The sequence below is a fragment of the Siniperca chuatsi genome, linkage group LG21 (assembly GCF_020085105.1).
Source record: "Siniperca chuatsi isolate FFG_IHB_CAS linkage group LG21, ASM2008510v1, whole genome shotgun sequence".
Taxonomy (NCBI): domain Eukaryota; kingdom Metazoa; phylum Chordata; class Actinopteri; order Centrarchiformes; family Sinipercidae; genus Siniperca; species Siniperca chuatsi.
The window spans coordinates 6,599,680-6,617,478 of record NC_058062.1 but is presented as its reverse complement, the minus strand read 5'-3'; the positions used below and the strand labels follow the sequence as shown (position 1 = coordinate 6,617,478).

Sequence of the window (17,799 nt, the reverse complement as noted above, 5' to 3'; positions counted from 1 at the left end):
AGTTTTGTGGTTTCTTGTCTCTCTCCTCTCTCCTTCTGTCACTTTCAGCAGGTATTTCTGCCTCCGGAGCTGCAGAATCTGGATCTGTGATTGTGGGCCATCTGCTGCCCCTGTGATTCTGCTCGACAACTGCTACTGCAATTGTTATTATTAGTCTTATTATTATCATTATTATTCCTATCACTATCATTCCTATTATTATTATTGTATTATTAATATTACCACTACCATTACATTATTATTATTTTAAAATTCTAGGTGGAATTTGCATTGTGCTTTCCTCTCCTCCCCTCTCCCCTCTCTCAACCCAACCGGCGGCCCCCCACCCTGAGCCTGATTCTGCCTCTTAAAGGACGTTTTTCCTTGCCACTGTCACCAAGTGCTTGCTCATGGTAGGATTTGTTGGGTCTAAATAATATTATAAAGCGTACGGTCTAAACATGCTCTATAGGAAATGTGCAATGAGATAACTTCTCTTATTGAATTGGTGCTATGTAAATAAAATTTAACTGAATTTAATGTATGTATTTAGTTACATTGCACCACTGCACATTACTATGCCGAGTAACACAGAAGTTTGTTTTTTTTTTGTCTTACACATAAAATTTAATCTGAATCATGTTATGACACACTGAATTAAAATCTGCATAAATATCTGTTAAGTATAATGAAGGATCACTGCATTTACTGTTGTTTAATTGGTAAATTTAAACAAGCAAACTGGCAATGTCCAAATAGAAGCAAACAGGTTCACACACAAAATTTAGTGTTTTCAAACAGTTAGTTATCATTTGTTGTGTATTTATTACTTTAGAATGAAGACAAATACATTTGCTTCTATTTGAATATCTATTAGGAAAAATATTTTACCCTGGCTCAATGGCCTGTATGCATTTGCGTGATATTTGAGAATATCACAGTAAATGGTGGTTGACAGTGTTTAATCTGTTATTCATTATTAAAGAAAAAATTTAAAAATTCAAGTAAGAAAGCTCCCAGTTCATCTAGTCACATCCATGTGCCCTTGAAGGAACTCCATTTAGGATCAATGACTTCCTACTGTGTCAACAGACTCCTTTGCATCGTGCCATTGATCATGTTACTTCAGGTCAAAGAAGACAGAGATTGCACAGTTAAAGCATGCTTCCTTCATCTCTTCATACAATAGACAAAAGCAATGCATTAAATCCCCTACAGGACTATTTATATTGCCATATGTAGCTGAGTGTTTAGCATGTAACAAGAGCGCTGCAGTGGTTTAAAAGTGTGACACAGTTGGCATTTGTGTATCTGCATCCCCAAGGATCACAATGGGTCAGGTGTCACCAACAAACCTTACTCATAACACAAAGCCTCACACGGTGAGGGTGGGGTGGTGGGTGGAGGTGGGAAAAGCACAGATGTACACTTCTCCTTCCGTCTACTCCTTCTGTCCCCTTTCCCAGTTTTCAATCTAGAGCTGCTCACCCACGCCTCCCATGCTTGGGGGAGCAGTCTCTTTGCCTATTGGTTGAAGCAGCTGCTGCACTTTCCAGCCTTATTGTGTACCGGCTCGCACTCCAGCGCCCCTCATCAGCCCCCATTACGCCTCTGGTCAGCTGAGAAACAATAGGAGAGGCCACCGGGTCAGAGCTGTTGGAATTCCCATACACTAACCCACTCAATCACACATATGCCCACACACAAGTATACATGCACTCACACGAATCCATTACACATACACAGCTCCAAAAACTCACTGTACCTGCTCAGAACCAAATGGCAGACAAGCACAGTCAGTGACTAGCTGGTGAACATAGTGGAGCATTTAGCAGTTAAACAGCGAGATATTTCCCTGTGGAGTTGGTAGAGACCAAAGTTAAAGTTAAGTTTTTAGGCGATTTAACTTTAAACTTTTTTTATTTTCCTAAATTCAATTTACAACATAAAATAGTTAAAGTTGATCAACAACAATAAACTAGATATATATATATATATACCTCCTGTATATAGTTAGTTCAGTTAACATGACCGATATGATATTAATGTTATGTACGTGTATGCTAACTTCTGAATGTGCAACTGCAATATTGTTGTGTGACACTTGCTACTTTTTTGTCCTTCTGTATTATGAATGTGAAGTCTATGTATTTTATATTATCTTTTCAAACATGAATCACAGGTAGTTTATCAAGTACACTGGAAACAAGTATTGGCCAAAATAACCCAGAAAATTATATAAGATAATATTGTCAGTGTCAGTATTGTGCATCCTTACTTTTAACTGTAATTTATTCTCATATCTGTCCATTTGTATTCCTGTCACCTTTTATGTTTGCCAACATAACAGTTTTATACATTAATTTTCTTTATCCTTTTATTCTTTGTCAGTCATTATAATAGCTCCATTCTCCTCTGTTAGTAGCACAGCATGGCAAGGCTTAAAACAGGGCTTGTAATCTGAGTCAGTGTGAGCTCATCAAAAGCCTTAAGTGCTCTTCACAATGTACCAAAAGACTCCTTTTAATTCTGTCCAGTTAATGTTCATTCCCTAATAACTTATCACTTGGATTATTTCATTGGCACATTAACTAAGTAAAAGCCATATACAGCCTATCAGCAGTGTGCAGTGCTGTTCAGCAGACATGCTATTTAAACAGATTATACACTTTTGCCTGGCGCTCAGCATTAAGCCGACATGGGGGCATGAGATGTGGTGAAGGAATGTGTGGTGGCTCTCAGCTCATAGCTGTATCCATGGTCAATTTACAGGGTCATCTGACAGAGATAAGAGATCAGAAGGACTGGGAAGCTGTATCCTCTGGGGCTTCCAAGAAGTGCTTGTTTTATTGTTTACGGGCGGGTGGACATGTGGGGTTCTCAGGACATTTTGTATGCATGTAAAAACTGCTAGAATGGTGGATATATGCCAGTGTGGTGCAGGTGGCAGGCTGCACTTCTGTGTGTGCGTATAGGTGTCTGTGCGAGTGTGTGTTTCACTGTGTCACTGATGAGAGCAGATATTCTGTGTGGTAATTACAGCCTGTGTGTTCCCATCAGTGTGGCTGGCTGGCTTTCATGCAGCACTTCTGCCCACCCCCTGCTTAACACTGCCCCTGACTGCTGGTGACCTCAGTGCGGCGCTTCAACAGCAGCCGCCTTGACTAATGGGCTATCAGAGATGGAGAACATTGTCGAGGGAAAAGAAAGAGGGGAGGATAAATAAATAGCACAGAGAAAAAGATAACTGACAATCCACCTCCAGAGAAATTACGTTATGCTCTTCTAGTTTTCTTTGTTTCTTCATCTTCTCTTACAGCTACTGTAACATATGGGCAGCCATTTTCTCTTCAGCTTGTTGACCCTATGTGTAATAGTCTAAGAATATGATTCAAAGAGTGCTGAGCTCCAGAGATGGAGCACAAGAACCAAGACATCCAGCCCAGAAGCCAGGACTGCCGGCTGTCCTCCAGAGTTTCCATAATGTCACACAAACCCACTCAGAGATTTAGGGTACAAATCTGCATGGTCTCATGCACTGTGCATGAGACCATCATTATTCAAGAAGTTTAGAGCTGGAGACCATTTGCAAAGAGGAAGAGGAAGAAGGGAATGCCTAGAACACAGAGGGGATTTGTTTTTGTAATGCCAAAATAATTAGTTATTTACAATATGAGGTATGGATGCATCTTAATTCTGTAGGTGACATTTTAGTTATATGCATTCATGTGTGACTATGGAGCAATTATGTTTTGTGAGCTGTAAAACACGTTTAAGTTGTTTAATGGAAACCCTGAATATTTAAGGCTCTCAACAGCCTCTCAGTGGCCATTAAAGTAAAGCAACTGGTCACTGCATTTTCTTTTTTCTTATTCTTATTTGGAGTTGAAATGCTTTTATTTGCATGTATTACTGAGTGAATTCAAATAATTATAATTAATCAATGGAAGTGTTTTCTTTGGTTTTTTTGTTTGTTTTACATTTTTAGGCTCAATATTCCTGATCATGGGAGCGATCAGCTCTGAAGTCACTAAAATCTTCTGCGTTAAAATGTGAAGTGGTGTGTGCAATTTACAGTACAGTGACACAGAAAGACTGTGCATCTACTTCAACACACGTAGCACTTGCCATTTGATTTCTAATATGTAAAATATCTTTGTGGGCTCCAGCCATTAACTGTAATCCCTGGGATTATCACGTGCAGTCTGCCAGAGAGGCTGCAGGCTCATCCCAAACTTGACTCCAGAGGGATGAGAGTCATAGAGGAGCTGGAATATATTCTTTGCCTTTCTGCTGTCAAGCTCATAAGGCCCTAAAAGACAGAACAGTACCCCCTGTGTCCAAAAATACCTTCACAGACATTCCACTAAATGTCTTTGCAGACTAGAGACCTGGCACAAAGGCCTAAATTTATTTCCAACCCTTGCAAAAATCCAACATGGCAGTCACAAGTCATCATCACAACATCATTATAAACTGTACTCTGTGCTCAACTGTTCTTGTGCTCACATATCAGCCACAAAATTGAAAAGGGAAACTTCCATTAAATTTGTACAGTGGGTTCTTTTCACAAACACAATAAACTGAATATCTTTAGGTTTTGGACTGTTTGGTTGGACAAAAAGAAGAGAAATTGTGATTGGCATTTTTTTGGCATTCATTTTATATAGACTTATCAATGAATTGAGAATAACCTTCAAATTAATCAATAATAAAAACAAGCCCTAATAAGAATAACTTACCATTACTATATTACATGTAAGGATGAACTGGTAAGGAGAGATTTTCCAGATGTCTTCAATGTATGTGTTTAATTACACAAACAGTTATTTTAAGTTACAGTATTTCACCAACCTTGCACAATCTTCTGTTTACTCATTACCCGAAACTGTCACACTGGCGTTCTCCCCCAGTGCAGTGGAGTGCCTTCCAGCCTGTTATGCATCATCAAAACAGGTTTCGTTTAGGCAGTTATTGCCCTGGGCTGGTTAGGCAAAGAGTAGGAACAACTTTCAGGGCTTAGGCTCGGTGCATACATTCAGGCTTGTGAACAGCAGTTGAAAGGATGTCGTCATCCTCCCTTCAGGATGCTGACAAATATAAACAAAAAGGTATATTTACTGTCTGTGGTTACCCATGCAGCTGCCTTTCTAGCGGGTTGCAACCACCTAAACAGCATCTCATTCTCAAATTGTTCATAGAAAAGAGAAGGAAAATGGTAATCTTGGTTTTTAATCATTTAACGTTGAGTCTAACATTACAGTAGTGATTCAGGGAAGCCAAACAGACCAACTGTAACAGCCACAAGCAGATAATGCAGGTAATGATATCCTGTGATCAGCATGCTCGCTACTCAGGTCTGATAGCACTTTCAGAGCATCCTCTGGCTCCAGTGAGCTGTAGGTTTGAGGGCAGAGAGGGCTCTGTTGATTTTATTTTTGCTCTGCGTTGTGGTTGTAGGTCACTCATTCTCTATTAAAGATTAATCAAGTGGAAATTGTTGAGGAATGGAAAGCCAACTAACTCTGCATGTTTTTACAGGCCTCTGGATGCCCTACTGGTCCAGTGGACTGAGAATGTGGAGTTTAAAGAGCATAAAGACACCAGGAATGTTGGAAACAGCCAGACTGTGACTCTGAGCGATCGCTGGGGCAGGTAGTGGTGTTACACACTTGCAGTGTCTTGTTATCATCTCTCACATCAAAAACAATCACACCTGTGACTGTGAAAACACAATACAGCTTTATTATGAGAAATAAGCCATTAAAAAAACATTAAACATGACTTTTACAGAGGAAGATTCAATGGAGAAAAAGGGTTCTGAAACTCATGTGAGTGGTAATTTTATTTAAGAATCTCTTGGAATAATAATCTGTGACATTTTCAGATGAATAAATGTTTTTTCTGCTCTCTATCACTGACTGTGCAGCACAATAGTGCTTCAAGCTGTGACCAGTTCATGAAAGCTTTTATATTTGTTGTTGTAAACACCCAGTGTCAGATAGGTCTATTGCAGGAAAAAATCCTCCACTGCACAGCAAGTGATGTGTTTCATGTTCCCAGCAGCAACAACAGCACTGTTTGGAAATAAATAGAGAACAAACTGGGTGGTTACAATGGGCAGCGATAGCCAACATTGCTGATCAAGCAAAGAAACTCAACAGAAACTCAAATTTCAAGAGAGTAAGGGACATTCAGGGTTTGAATGACAAGAGGTCTCTGGGAAGTACAGTGGAAAAAACATCACAGCATGAGTGATTATTGGCAAATATGTCAGCAAAAGACGAAAGAAAAACAAGATTCCTGTGGATTGCCACTTGAAAGCACACAAACAGAATGTAAGAGTTCCAGTCTTCATGTGAGAATCAGGTCAGGCATTAGAGAGGCAGTAGAAAAGAGAAACAGAAAGAGACGTGAGTGTACTGCTGTAGGAAGTTCAGGAAAACCCGGCCTGTCATGACTTAAACTTGTAAGAAACAGCACACACACCTCTTAGTCGGGTATTAGTCTGAGGCCAATGCTAGAGGGAATCTTTCCCAGGCACCCTTACCATATTGGGAAGAGAGGAAGAGTGCATTAATACCTCAGGCTCAGTAAAAAACCCAGACTGGCTGAGCGTCAACAGTAATCACTAATGGCCCTCAGACAAGTTATCACCAAGCCACATTTTGACTACTTAACAGCTTGAGTTGCTTTAAAAGTTAATTAGGACACAGATACATGCAATGGACTACCATCTATCACTATGTGGCTGCTCACTCATGTAACATAAAATACACACATACTTAGATACATAGTCGTTTTCCTCATTGGAATTCCATTCAATCACTTTCTAACTGATTTAATTCTCCAGATGGTCCCGAGCTGAATGCAGAATACAAAGCACAACTGAAAGATGTCCTCTGTTTCCCAGAAGCCATAAGACCTCCCTGTTTTTGTTTAATGCTCTTTAAAATACCCATTCATTCAGAGCTGCAATACAAACACACACATGCACAGACATGCAAATTTATACTCAGTAATGACCTCAATTAGATAAACACCTAACCCCTGTTCTCACCCGTCCTGCAAGGACTAGACCTTGTGGAAGAACAGGAATTAATGAGACCAAACTAATCAATGGTCGACTTCCATGCTGCAACAACAAATGCTGGGAGCATTTTTAACGGCAATGAAACTCTAACCACGCTGGAGAAATGTGAACCAGGCGAGACGCAAGCTGTTTAAATAGCCTTACCTCAGATAGCAATCAATAATGCTTTGTGAACCGAGCCAGACCACAGCAGGCCCACTTCACCAGCAATTAAAAGGGAAACAATACTTTATGTGAAGAGGCTGAAAGCCTGGTTGCCAGAAAAAAACCAGCTGTATATCTGGTGGGGAATGGGTTGTGGCTTCGGAAGAGCAAGTGGAGGATTTACTAATGCAAATGTCAGGTCGAAATGAAACCGCCCAGTGTACTGTTGGCTGTAGCCACTAGTAAGTGGCACAGCACAATTCAATTGCACATCTTCCCAAAATAGCAGGTACTGGAAGCTCAGTGATGTACTTGTACCAATGTATTATTGGTTGTGCCAATGTATTATTGGTTGTGCCAATGTATTATTGGTTGTGCCTAGTTTTGTTAAAGGCAAAGTGGGTACGAAGAGGAAATCTCTGTTGGCATTGCGCCTCATTTGGCACACAACTACCCTGATAGGTTCCTCCATTTTGGACTCTCCGGTTCTCCGTTCCCTCAAAGGTCAGCACTGTCAAGACGGTTTGCAAGGGGCCCGCATTGTGAATTCACAGGTCAAAGCTTACCAAAGTTTAACTCTATGCACATCACACATTTACTTCACCTCCACGTCTAAATCCAATGATCGCAGCAATTTCACTGAAATAAATTAATTTCAGTCTGAAATTTTATTATTGTTATGAATGATGGTGTGACCTTGCCTAGGAGCCTGGGCACTGAAGTTGTGTGACTGCTGCTGGTGGTGTACATGAGAGAATTAAAAAAACAAAAAATAAGTAGAAAGTGGGAGCTGAAGGAGGAGAGGGGGGTGAAGCAATGAAAAAAAATCTGATTCTAAAAGAACGATAGGAACCATGCTATTTTCTTCAGATGAAAGCCTTTTTCATCTAAGTGTGAGCCAATTATTTTTCTTGTTGAGAGAAAATATGAACATCTGTGTTTGCTGTGAATCAGTGAATAATGGCACACCACACAAGGACCTCTGAACACACACACACACACACACACACATTTGCCCTGTGGGCCGGGTGACGTCATGTTTGTTGTGGGGTGGGCGGCTCCTGGCTGAAGATGAAAGACTAAGACTACCAAATGTGGTGTAGGGTTTTGAAGATGGACAGAAGCACAACATTCCCACTACATCATTAGACTCTTACAACCCAGAGATAAGGAACTGATCTAAGTTGTGGCCCTGGGCCCCAGAGGACCCCGACCCCTGACTGACAGGCTCAAACAGATTTACTCTCCAGGTCGACATGAGGTCCAAGGAAAAACAACATTCTTTCTCTGACTGACCATGTAACATAAAAATACTCCCATCATCTCTCCCAGAAGATAGTTTTAGGTTTGGGAATGTTTATGGTAAAAGAAGGAATTACCCCTTGGGATGATCCTATATTCATTCGTCTGACTGGCCAGCTGTGTCACTACTCAGATAGCTGACAGCAGCCTCTAGCCTGAGATGACTATGATGAGATACAGATCTCACGGTAACGCAGACCAGTAAATCCATCCATGCTGAGGAAAACTGGGATGAAAGTAGAGCATGGCTTCCTATGCAGGAGTCTCACTGATGCCACTGGCTGCCTGGTGGCCAAAACTACTTCCCCAGCAAGAAGCATTTTCATACACTGAATCACATAAAAAGTCATTGACCAAACAAAGGATGATTTGTTTTTGGAGAAAGTCCCCTTCTGATGGCACAACGCTGCTGACATGGATGCTTTTCTGTGGAACAACAATGTTTTACACTGACGTCACCAGTAGTTGATATTCTGAGCATTTCAGCATATTTAAATTTGACATTTTTAATGCCTCAAGAATTTTATTCAGGGTGGGAAAACTCCTGAAACAACATTTACAAAATCGCAAGTCACTAAAACTTTCAGTTGAAACCTTGATAGATGAATTTTTTTCAGGGTTACGGGAGGTAGGTGTCGTGGCCAGCTGTGTAAACTCTGGAAACATTACTCTCTTCATATTATTGATTCTTTAACAAATGTCTGAATTAAATTTGCAAAAGAAATTAAACTTGACAACAGAGTTGACTGTCTGTACATCTGAAAATGTGGCATAGGAGGAAACCAGCAGACAACATGTCAAATATCTGGCTCAATATTAGCCAGTATGTCAGCAAAGCACTATGTCGCTCAAACTCTGATGAAAACACTTAGGGCAATCAGGGCGGTTACTGGTTCCTTCAGGCCCTTCCTGTCTCAATTATCCACACCCTCACTCCTTTCTCCCCCTACAGTTGCCTGACCCCGGCGAGAGCATGGGAAGAGCCAGCCACACACAGAGGACAGCACAGGAAGGAATGCAAACACAAGGCTCTGAGAGACATGGCTGGCACCGAAGTTTCAAGCAAAGACAACAACCATAAATAGCAGATGCCCCAAGCTAAAAATAAACTAAACTAAAAACAAAAGACATCGATCTGAAGTTGACAAGGTCAAAGCAATCTGTCAAAGAGATGACTGCTGGAAAAGTTGGAGAGGGGATTTGGAGGCAGGTCTCCCACGGTCGCAGCCAGGGACAGGCACCATGGCAGGGCTGGGAGTGGATTGATTTGATGTCAGCCTTTAGGAGACAGTGCAGACAGAGATATGAAATTGTCTTACCTGACGTGTCCCACATATTCAGCTCAATCCGATGCTTGTCTATCTCAAAACTGGCTGTGTAGTTTTCAAACACTGTGGGCACGTAGTTCTGAAAATAAGGGATTTATTTCAGTTATACAATTAAGAGGCACAAGATAAGCCTGTGTTTACACAGCCACAGGCTTCACAAGAGAATAATGGCATTGATATCATATTTAAAAAGATGCAGCAGACAAAGCAAATAATGATAGACACATTTCACAGCAAGGCTAGTTCTGTAAAGCTCTCTATTTTAGAAATATAGGCTAGTGATATTATAGCAGATGAAGACAATGCCTTAAAGTTTTATGGGCAGTGCTGCAGACACAATAAAAAGTCAATTTAGACATTACAGGACTATTATAGTGATTTTATAGGCATTCACTACAGTCCCCTCTCTCTCCCCAAGAGAGAGAGACACCAGCGCTGTCTCTGTCTCTTGTTTTAACGTTTCTGTCTTTAGCCAGGTGAATGTAACCTGCTGAACAAGTGCTGAAGTTGAACTGTTCAGTATTACATATTAATGCCAGTGCTCCTCACTTACTCATTCACAAACTCATTTCTCTTCAAATTAAAAAGACTAAGTTCTGACTTCTGATAGACCCACCTCTGGATAGCAGTCCTTGGCAAAAACGTGCAGGAGTGCCGTTTTCCCACATTGCGTGTCCCCGACCACCACAATCTTACAGCGGCTGCCTAGACTGTCCATGGTTTGTCCGTCAGAGGTGTATTCTTGACGCGGGGATGGATTGCATCCAGCATCCGATAAGAGACGCAGTTGAATCGAAGACGGGAAAGAAAAATGAGCAAATACATGCGCCGAGCCGGTGCGTTTTATCCAGCTCCTCCTGTCCTATGCGCAGCTCTCAGGTCCCGCTGACAGACTCTGTGTGACTGGTCGGCGACCAAAACCACAGAAAGGACGCACACTGCCCTCCCTGGAAACTGGTACTTTGATTGCTGGCCACGCCTTCCGAATGTTCACGCCTGAGTCACATCACTCAACTGGTTAGGCTGCTCTTGGTGTAGGGTAAAGGGTCTCCTGTTCTGTCTCTATAGTGTCTACGTTATGTTGTCTCAGGATCATTGTATTAGAGAACATCAGAATTCCATCTGTGGGACAGGGTGAAGAGGTCATACATGCAATTTTACCTCGCATTATGTCCCTGCAAATAATATTACTTTTGCAGCTTCGAATATAAGAACGTGACTTAATAAAGATTTCTTGTCACACTTTATATTTTACCTCCTAGGTTAACATCAGGTTCATAACATAATATTACTATAAAAGGTAAGTATGTAAGTACTATTACCACATTAACTCATTAGAGCCCATTGAGACCACATGGATGGCACTTATTGTATTGTTACATTACTACGAGAAGCTTGTCAGTGGTTGCACTCAGTAGTAAACACTGATATTTTATACTTTTCTGTAAGTGTTTTCTACTTGTTGGCCAACAGTAACTGGATGTATCTGCGTGCACATTTTATGCATAGGCCTATGTGTCTGCTGTAACATTTGTATTTGTGTCATTTCTGCATGACCACAAAAACAAACAACTGAGCAATGCACTCTGATGGGAGCAATTCCATGTGCACTGGAACCAGTTACTGCAGTACTGGGTCGATTTCTTGTTCAAATTAGTGACACACTTTAAGTCACTCTTCTTTTAGCGAGGTTGAAAGGTGATAATATCACCACTGCAGTCTTGGATGCTGTGATAAATTGCTCTGCAGGAGGGCTGATATTTAGGAATATGATGAAGGAATTCAGTTTCTCCTTAATTATCAAAACAGAACTCTTAATATTCTAGAAATCTTTACAACCAAAGATGGCTTTTAAGTAGTTTTAGTATTTCTAATTAAAGAACAGAATATTTTAAGTGAAAGCGTGTGTCAGTTGTTGTTTTTTCAGATTTTTTTTTCTCATTATTTATTTGTTAATAGCGGTGTTTATTTGTCCTATGATTATCACTGAATAAAACCCTATTTCCCTCCATTACTGTTGGGAAAGCAGCGTAAATACTCTCCACATTATGCCTCTTGATTTAGTGCCAGCATGACCTCTTAATGGAGCTACTATAAATGCAGCGTACATAGATAAAATAGTCCATCAAATTAAGTAGCCTAGTTAGAGATGACTGGGCTGTTTTTATGGGCCTCATCGCCCTACATTTAGATGGTATTCCTTGAAATGCCCCGTTGAGAAGTTAGTGGTTTTGTGAATGAAATAATTAAATGACGCGGAACCACGTGCCAGGGCAGGTCAGCACTGTTGAGTCATCGTTTCTCCCCTTTAGTCCGACACTGCCACCTTCTGGACAAAATAGTTTCATTCAATTCACAAGTTGCAAAAGTACATATGTCACACATATGTTGAAAAAAAGCAATAGCACAATAAGCAGGACCACAATATATCTCAGTCCAACACAACAGACCTGCTAAACTATTAAATGACTTGTTCTCTTCACATTATTTTTGTGGCTATGGTTTGTGATATTGTTGAATTGTTGAGAGTGTCCCTCTTTTAGTGATGGAAGAAGGATTCAGCTCCTTTATTTAAGTACAACTACTAATACAACAATGTAAAAATACTCCATTACAAGTAAAGGTCCTGCATTCAAACTCCTACTTTAGTGAAGTAGGCCTATCATCAAATAGTACAGGAGTGTTGTTAGCAAAATGTAGGCTACCGTAAGTATCAATAATGAAAGTACTGATTCTGCAGTGAAATGGCCCCTCTAACTGATATATTATTACTATATATGACATTATTAGATTGTTAATACTGTTGCATTAATGCATAAGCAGCATTTTACTGTTGTAACTGGTTGTGGTGGTAATTTGAACTACTTTATATACTGTATATTGCTGTAGTTTAGTGCAGTGATTCCCAACCTAAGGGTTGGGCCCTCTCCGAAGGGTCACAAGAAAAATCTGAGGCGTCGTGAGATGATTATAAGATTTTCATATATTTTTAAGGTAAAATCTTAATCTGAGAAGTAACTATAGCCTAGCTGACAAATAAATGTAGTGGAGTAAAAGGTACAATATTCCCAATATACTACAATAAAGTAGAAGTAGTAGTATAAAATGGAAATACTAAAGTAAAGTAGAAGTACGCTAAAATTGTACTTAAAAACATTATTTGAGTGAATGCACTTAATAACCTTCCACCACTGCCACCACTGAAATTGAAATGCATGTTCCTAATGCCTCAAGAGTACATACATATACTGTGGACTGGCGAGGCTTTCCAAGTTCAAAATTGTATAAAAATATATGACAGCAGGTTATGAAGATTATCCTTGTTTCTGGAGAAGTTGTTGCTCAGCTCCTTTACTTAAATAAAACTACTAATACAATAATGTAAAAAATACTCCATTACAAGCAAAAGTCTTTTCAGGTCCATTATATTAGAAGGGTGGTATAAGTTTAAGAGGCAGATATCTCAAAACCTGGGCAAACTTACCATTTGGGGTAAGTGAGAGAATTTGAGAGGATTTTTTTTTTTTTTTTTTGTGATTTGGAGGAACTGACTCTTTAGAGTTAAAGTCACTATTTGAGTCAATAGAACAGCAGGTGGCTTTACTACTTGGTTAGGTTTAGGCACCAAAACTACTACTACAAAAACAGAGAATCAGAAAGCCTTTCTGCCAGAAAGCCCTGAAGGCAAACTTCTCCCATGTGCTCAAGCTCATCATATTGATCTTAAATACATTAGACATTTCCCACTTGACTTTCACTTAATGCCCACAAGAACCTCTACTGCTTGCATCTCATCCCTCTGGTCAGTTGGTTTTCTTGTTAAGGATGTTGGACTATTTCAAGAGCTAAATGTGAAAAAGTGTTGGACAGACAGTGAACTGCATAGGCCAATCACACTCCACATATTTACAAAAGAATTTATATAAATGCATAGATACTTTCAGTAATGGTAGGTGGATTACACTCACTCTCATGCTGACTGTTCAACACAGTCCCCTGCATCTGCCAGCAGGTGGGTGTAGAGTTCTGCATTCCCATTGCCTGTATATTAGTTTGACTGTGCTGAATGCTTTGTTGATGGATATGCTACTCAACCAATAAACTCATTACACCCATGCATGAGTAGAGCAGACATGCCAGCGCCAGATCATTCAACAGGAGGGTAAATGACAATAAGTTCTTCAAAACTCACCATTTTAATTTAACATCTGCAAATGACTATATATAATGCATATATGCTTTGGTACCTTCTGTACACTGCAGGCCTGAAACCAACCACTGATCTTCTTTATTGCCCTCATGTGAAAAGAAATCTAATGCTGTAAGGCACCAGTGGTGGAATGTAAGTATAAGTACATTTACTCAAGTACTGTACTTAAGTACAATTTTGAGGTGCTTGTTCTTTACTTAAGTATTTCCATGTTATACTACTTCTCTACTTATATTTCACTACATTTCAGAGAGAAATATTGTACTTTTTACTCCACTACATGTATATGATATATAGTTACTAGTTAAGGTACTTTGCAAAGGCTCTGCACACCCACAGGTGTTTTCAGTTACTCTGGCTAATTTGACCTCTAGTCAGGTGTAAGTTTGAAGGAGATATGCCAGGAATTATCTGATATCACCAAACTCTATGTCCTAATAAGAATGATAACAAGGTGAGACAGATGTCAATCAAGAGCAGTTTGTACACACCCACGCTGTCATGAGAAGAGGTATAATTAGGCAACGTAGGTGAAAACACTTGTGTGGGAAAACCAAGTGTTTGCAGGGGCTTTAAGATTTTACATACAAAATATACAATCCCGGGGAAGACCCAGGACACGCTGGAGGGACTATGTCTCTCGGCTGGCCTGGGAACGCCATCGGGATCCCCCCGGAGGAGCTGGAGGAAGTGTCTGGGGCGAAGGAAGTCTGGGAGTCCCTGCTTAGACTGCTGCCCCCGCGACCCGGCCCCGGATAAGCGGAAGAAGATGGATGGATGGATGGATGGAAATATACAATCACATTATGAAATATGATGCATTACTATTGCTTAGTATAAGTATTGTATAACTAGTATGATAAATAGTTAGAATTTGCTCGACCTTGACCAGCCACAACATTATAATGTTTCTTATACTTTAATGTAGTAGTAACAAATTAATATGTATAAAAACATAATACTGACAGGATCTACTCTTCATAATGATTACTTTTATTTTTAAAACATTTAAAGTACATTTTTCTGACAATACTTTACTTAAGTCATTTTTGAATATAGTACTTTTATTTGTAACAGAGTTTTACACTCATTATTTATTTGTTAATAGTGGTGTTTATTTTTCCTATGATGAACACTGACTAAAGACCTATTTGTCCCTATTACTGTTGGGAAAGCAGCGTAAATACTCTCCACATTATTTAGTGCCAGCATGACCTCATAATGGAGATACAATAAATGCAGTGTACAAAGATAAAATAGTCCATCAAATGAAGTAGTATTTTTACACTGTAGTATTGCTCCTTTTACTTAAGTAAAGTATCTGAATACTTCTTCCACAACTTTAAGACACACATAAATACTTCTCAGTAACCACCCAGCTTTTCTTTTTCTGCGTCTTGCTAAGGAAATCAGGTTTAACCTCAGGATCTCGACTTCCAAAGTGATCGTGAGAAAAATCTTAATCATCACAAGATGATTAATGAGATATCAAATTTTAAAAAATCAAATTTCTGTAACATAATGTTTATTTTTCTCTGACTTTTATCCAGTCTTTGCTTTTTCAATGCAAAACACTGGACTGTTTTACTTCTTCAAGCCTCTAAAATCTCTTTAAATTAAACAACCTGAGAAGGCAACAGCAGAATTTGTTTTGGAATCCATAGACATAAGGGGGTCACAATTAAACATAAGGGTCATAAGCTTAAAGGGCTGGGAACAACTGGTTTAGCAAAACAGCACCACTGAAAGTGATTCAGCATCTTGCTCAAGGATACCATAATAATGCGACAACATAACATAAATAACATTTACCTGTGTGTATGATAAAGGTAACCAGGCTGAATAGACCAATAATACATTTAGGCACCTTCAGTAATAAGCAGGTAAGTCACCGTAGCCACGGGACTTGAATGCATTAATATTTCTTACATCTGCAGTAATAATTCATGCAGACAGCATGGATTTGCATGATTTCTCATAACTCCATAACTTTTCTAGATTCGTTATAAAGCCCAGTTTTAATGGAAATGAAAATATCTGTCTGTTTGTAGTTCAGACACACACACACACACATCCTCAGAGACTGTCCAGACTCCCTGCAGACTCAGTCTATTTGCCTGGCACAGTGGTGACACAGTACTTTATCCAGGCCAAATTACACCACTGAGCAACATTATGCATTCAGTAACCTACTTAGACAATAGAGGAAGTCTCCAAACTACACCAGGTGTCCAAGGCAGTACATCTCTGTTCCTGCGTCCTATTCCTGTGTTTCTTGAAACACAGCCATTTCCTGTGATGGATACATTTTCAAACCCTTTTTAGCTGCTGGAACATGCCCTGAAATTTTCTTCTTGGCCTCACAGTGAAAAACATAGAGAAAGCTCTTGCATTATGTTTCTCTTCTAATCCTTTTTTCAGACTCCATCCTGCAGTCCAAGTCATTTTCCTGACTGTGCCTTGCTGGTACATTACCATACTGGCCCTGTCAGAGCTAATGAGGAGAAGAGCCACTCTTCGAGCACACACAGCATACTGATGTCTATTCAGAGTGGCTCAGTGGTTGGTGAGGAAGAACAGACAATCTGCTTTGTAACATTTTGCCTGTGTCAAAGCGGCTGATCAATAATGCCTTCATCCTACATCATTAAGCTCCTGTGGGATATTGACTGGGACATTGCTGACTTTGGCCTCAGGAGTGCTGAGTGGCACTTTACGGCCACAAGGTGTCTCACCACTTCTCTTGTGGTCACATATCTCTGAATGGACAGTGGGCTGATCTCTCAGCTCTAAAGGCACAGAGCTGGAAAATGAGAATAGACTCTGGTTTCTTCTTGTGACAAATATAAGATACACTGACAGTTAAAACTATGATCACATAAGCTGAACTATTTGTTTCTATTTCGCCACCAAGACTTTCTCCAAATACTCAGAATTTTATGATTTGCCCTGTCCCATGTGCACTAGTGATCTCTTTAATGGAGCGATCATCCCGCCCTACGGTCCTGGCTCCCTGTTCTGAAGCTGAATAACACAAAGCAGGTTATATTGTTTAATCAAAAACTGGCGTGACCTCAACACAAACTCATATTTTTCTGAGCTGCCAGTGCAGGGAAGTTATAACAATGAACCATACACAAGCCCAAAGTTCCTGCAAATCCTACTGTAGAATAGGCAGCATAAGCAGACGTTTCCTCTGGCTCCTGTTCCAGCACCACAAACCTCACTGTTAAACAAGCAGCAGTAAATAGCCAGAAATAAGCAAATACTTGCTCAAGTATTGTGTCTTCTATTTAATCTCATCTGAGGGGCAGAAGTGCACTGTATGCTGAAGATATGTCACAGACAGCTTAAAAATCAACATACAAGTTTATTGTGACTTCTTTTGATTAAACCTATAATACTATTTATCAGTTGCGTCCTGTGTATAAAAGTGTTTCCTTATTTGGCATGCTACTTTTTGATCTTATGATATTACAACATTTTAATTTCAGTATGTCTGTGGAGATTTGCAGTAATGAACAGATTTTGAAGAAGGTATAGGGTTGGCTTCAACTTCATTTTCCTTTTAGCTATAATGGACATTTTTGCAAATCACCTCCCTGCTTAATGCAGTAGCCTATAGGCTGATCTTATAGCCCTACCCGATCAGCCAAACCCATCCAATCATACACGCCAATCCCTGGGTTTCATCAGCTCTCCGGGTTTTCCAGCCTGCCTCTCTCTGACTCGTCCCACTCACA

The 17,799-nt window shown here is 39.9% G+C and overlaps 1 protein-coding gene across 1 annotated transcript in view; it reads right to left on the bottom strand.

The window, feature by feature from the left end:
• The window catches only part of rnd2 (Rho family GTPase 2), a 30,226-nt gene extending 19,380 nt beyond the window's left edge, over positions 1-10,846 (bottom strand). Inside the window, exons 1-2 of the mRNA XM_044181468.1 lie at positions 10,463-10,846; positions 9,838-9,925 (exon numbers count right to left, since the gene is read on the bottom strand). Coding sequence (XP_044037403.1) covers positions 9,838-9,925; positions 10,463-10,564 — 190 coding nt within the window. The 5' untranslated portion in view covers positions 10,565-10,846. The remainder of the gene's footprint in view (positions 1-9,837; positions 9,926-10,462) is intronic.
• Positions 10,847-17,799: the final 6,953 nt, after the last annotated feature.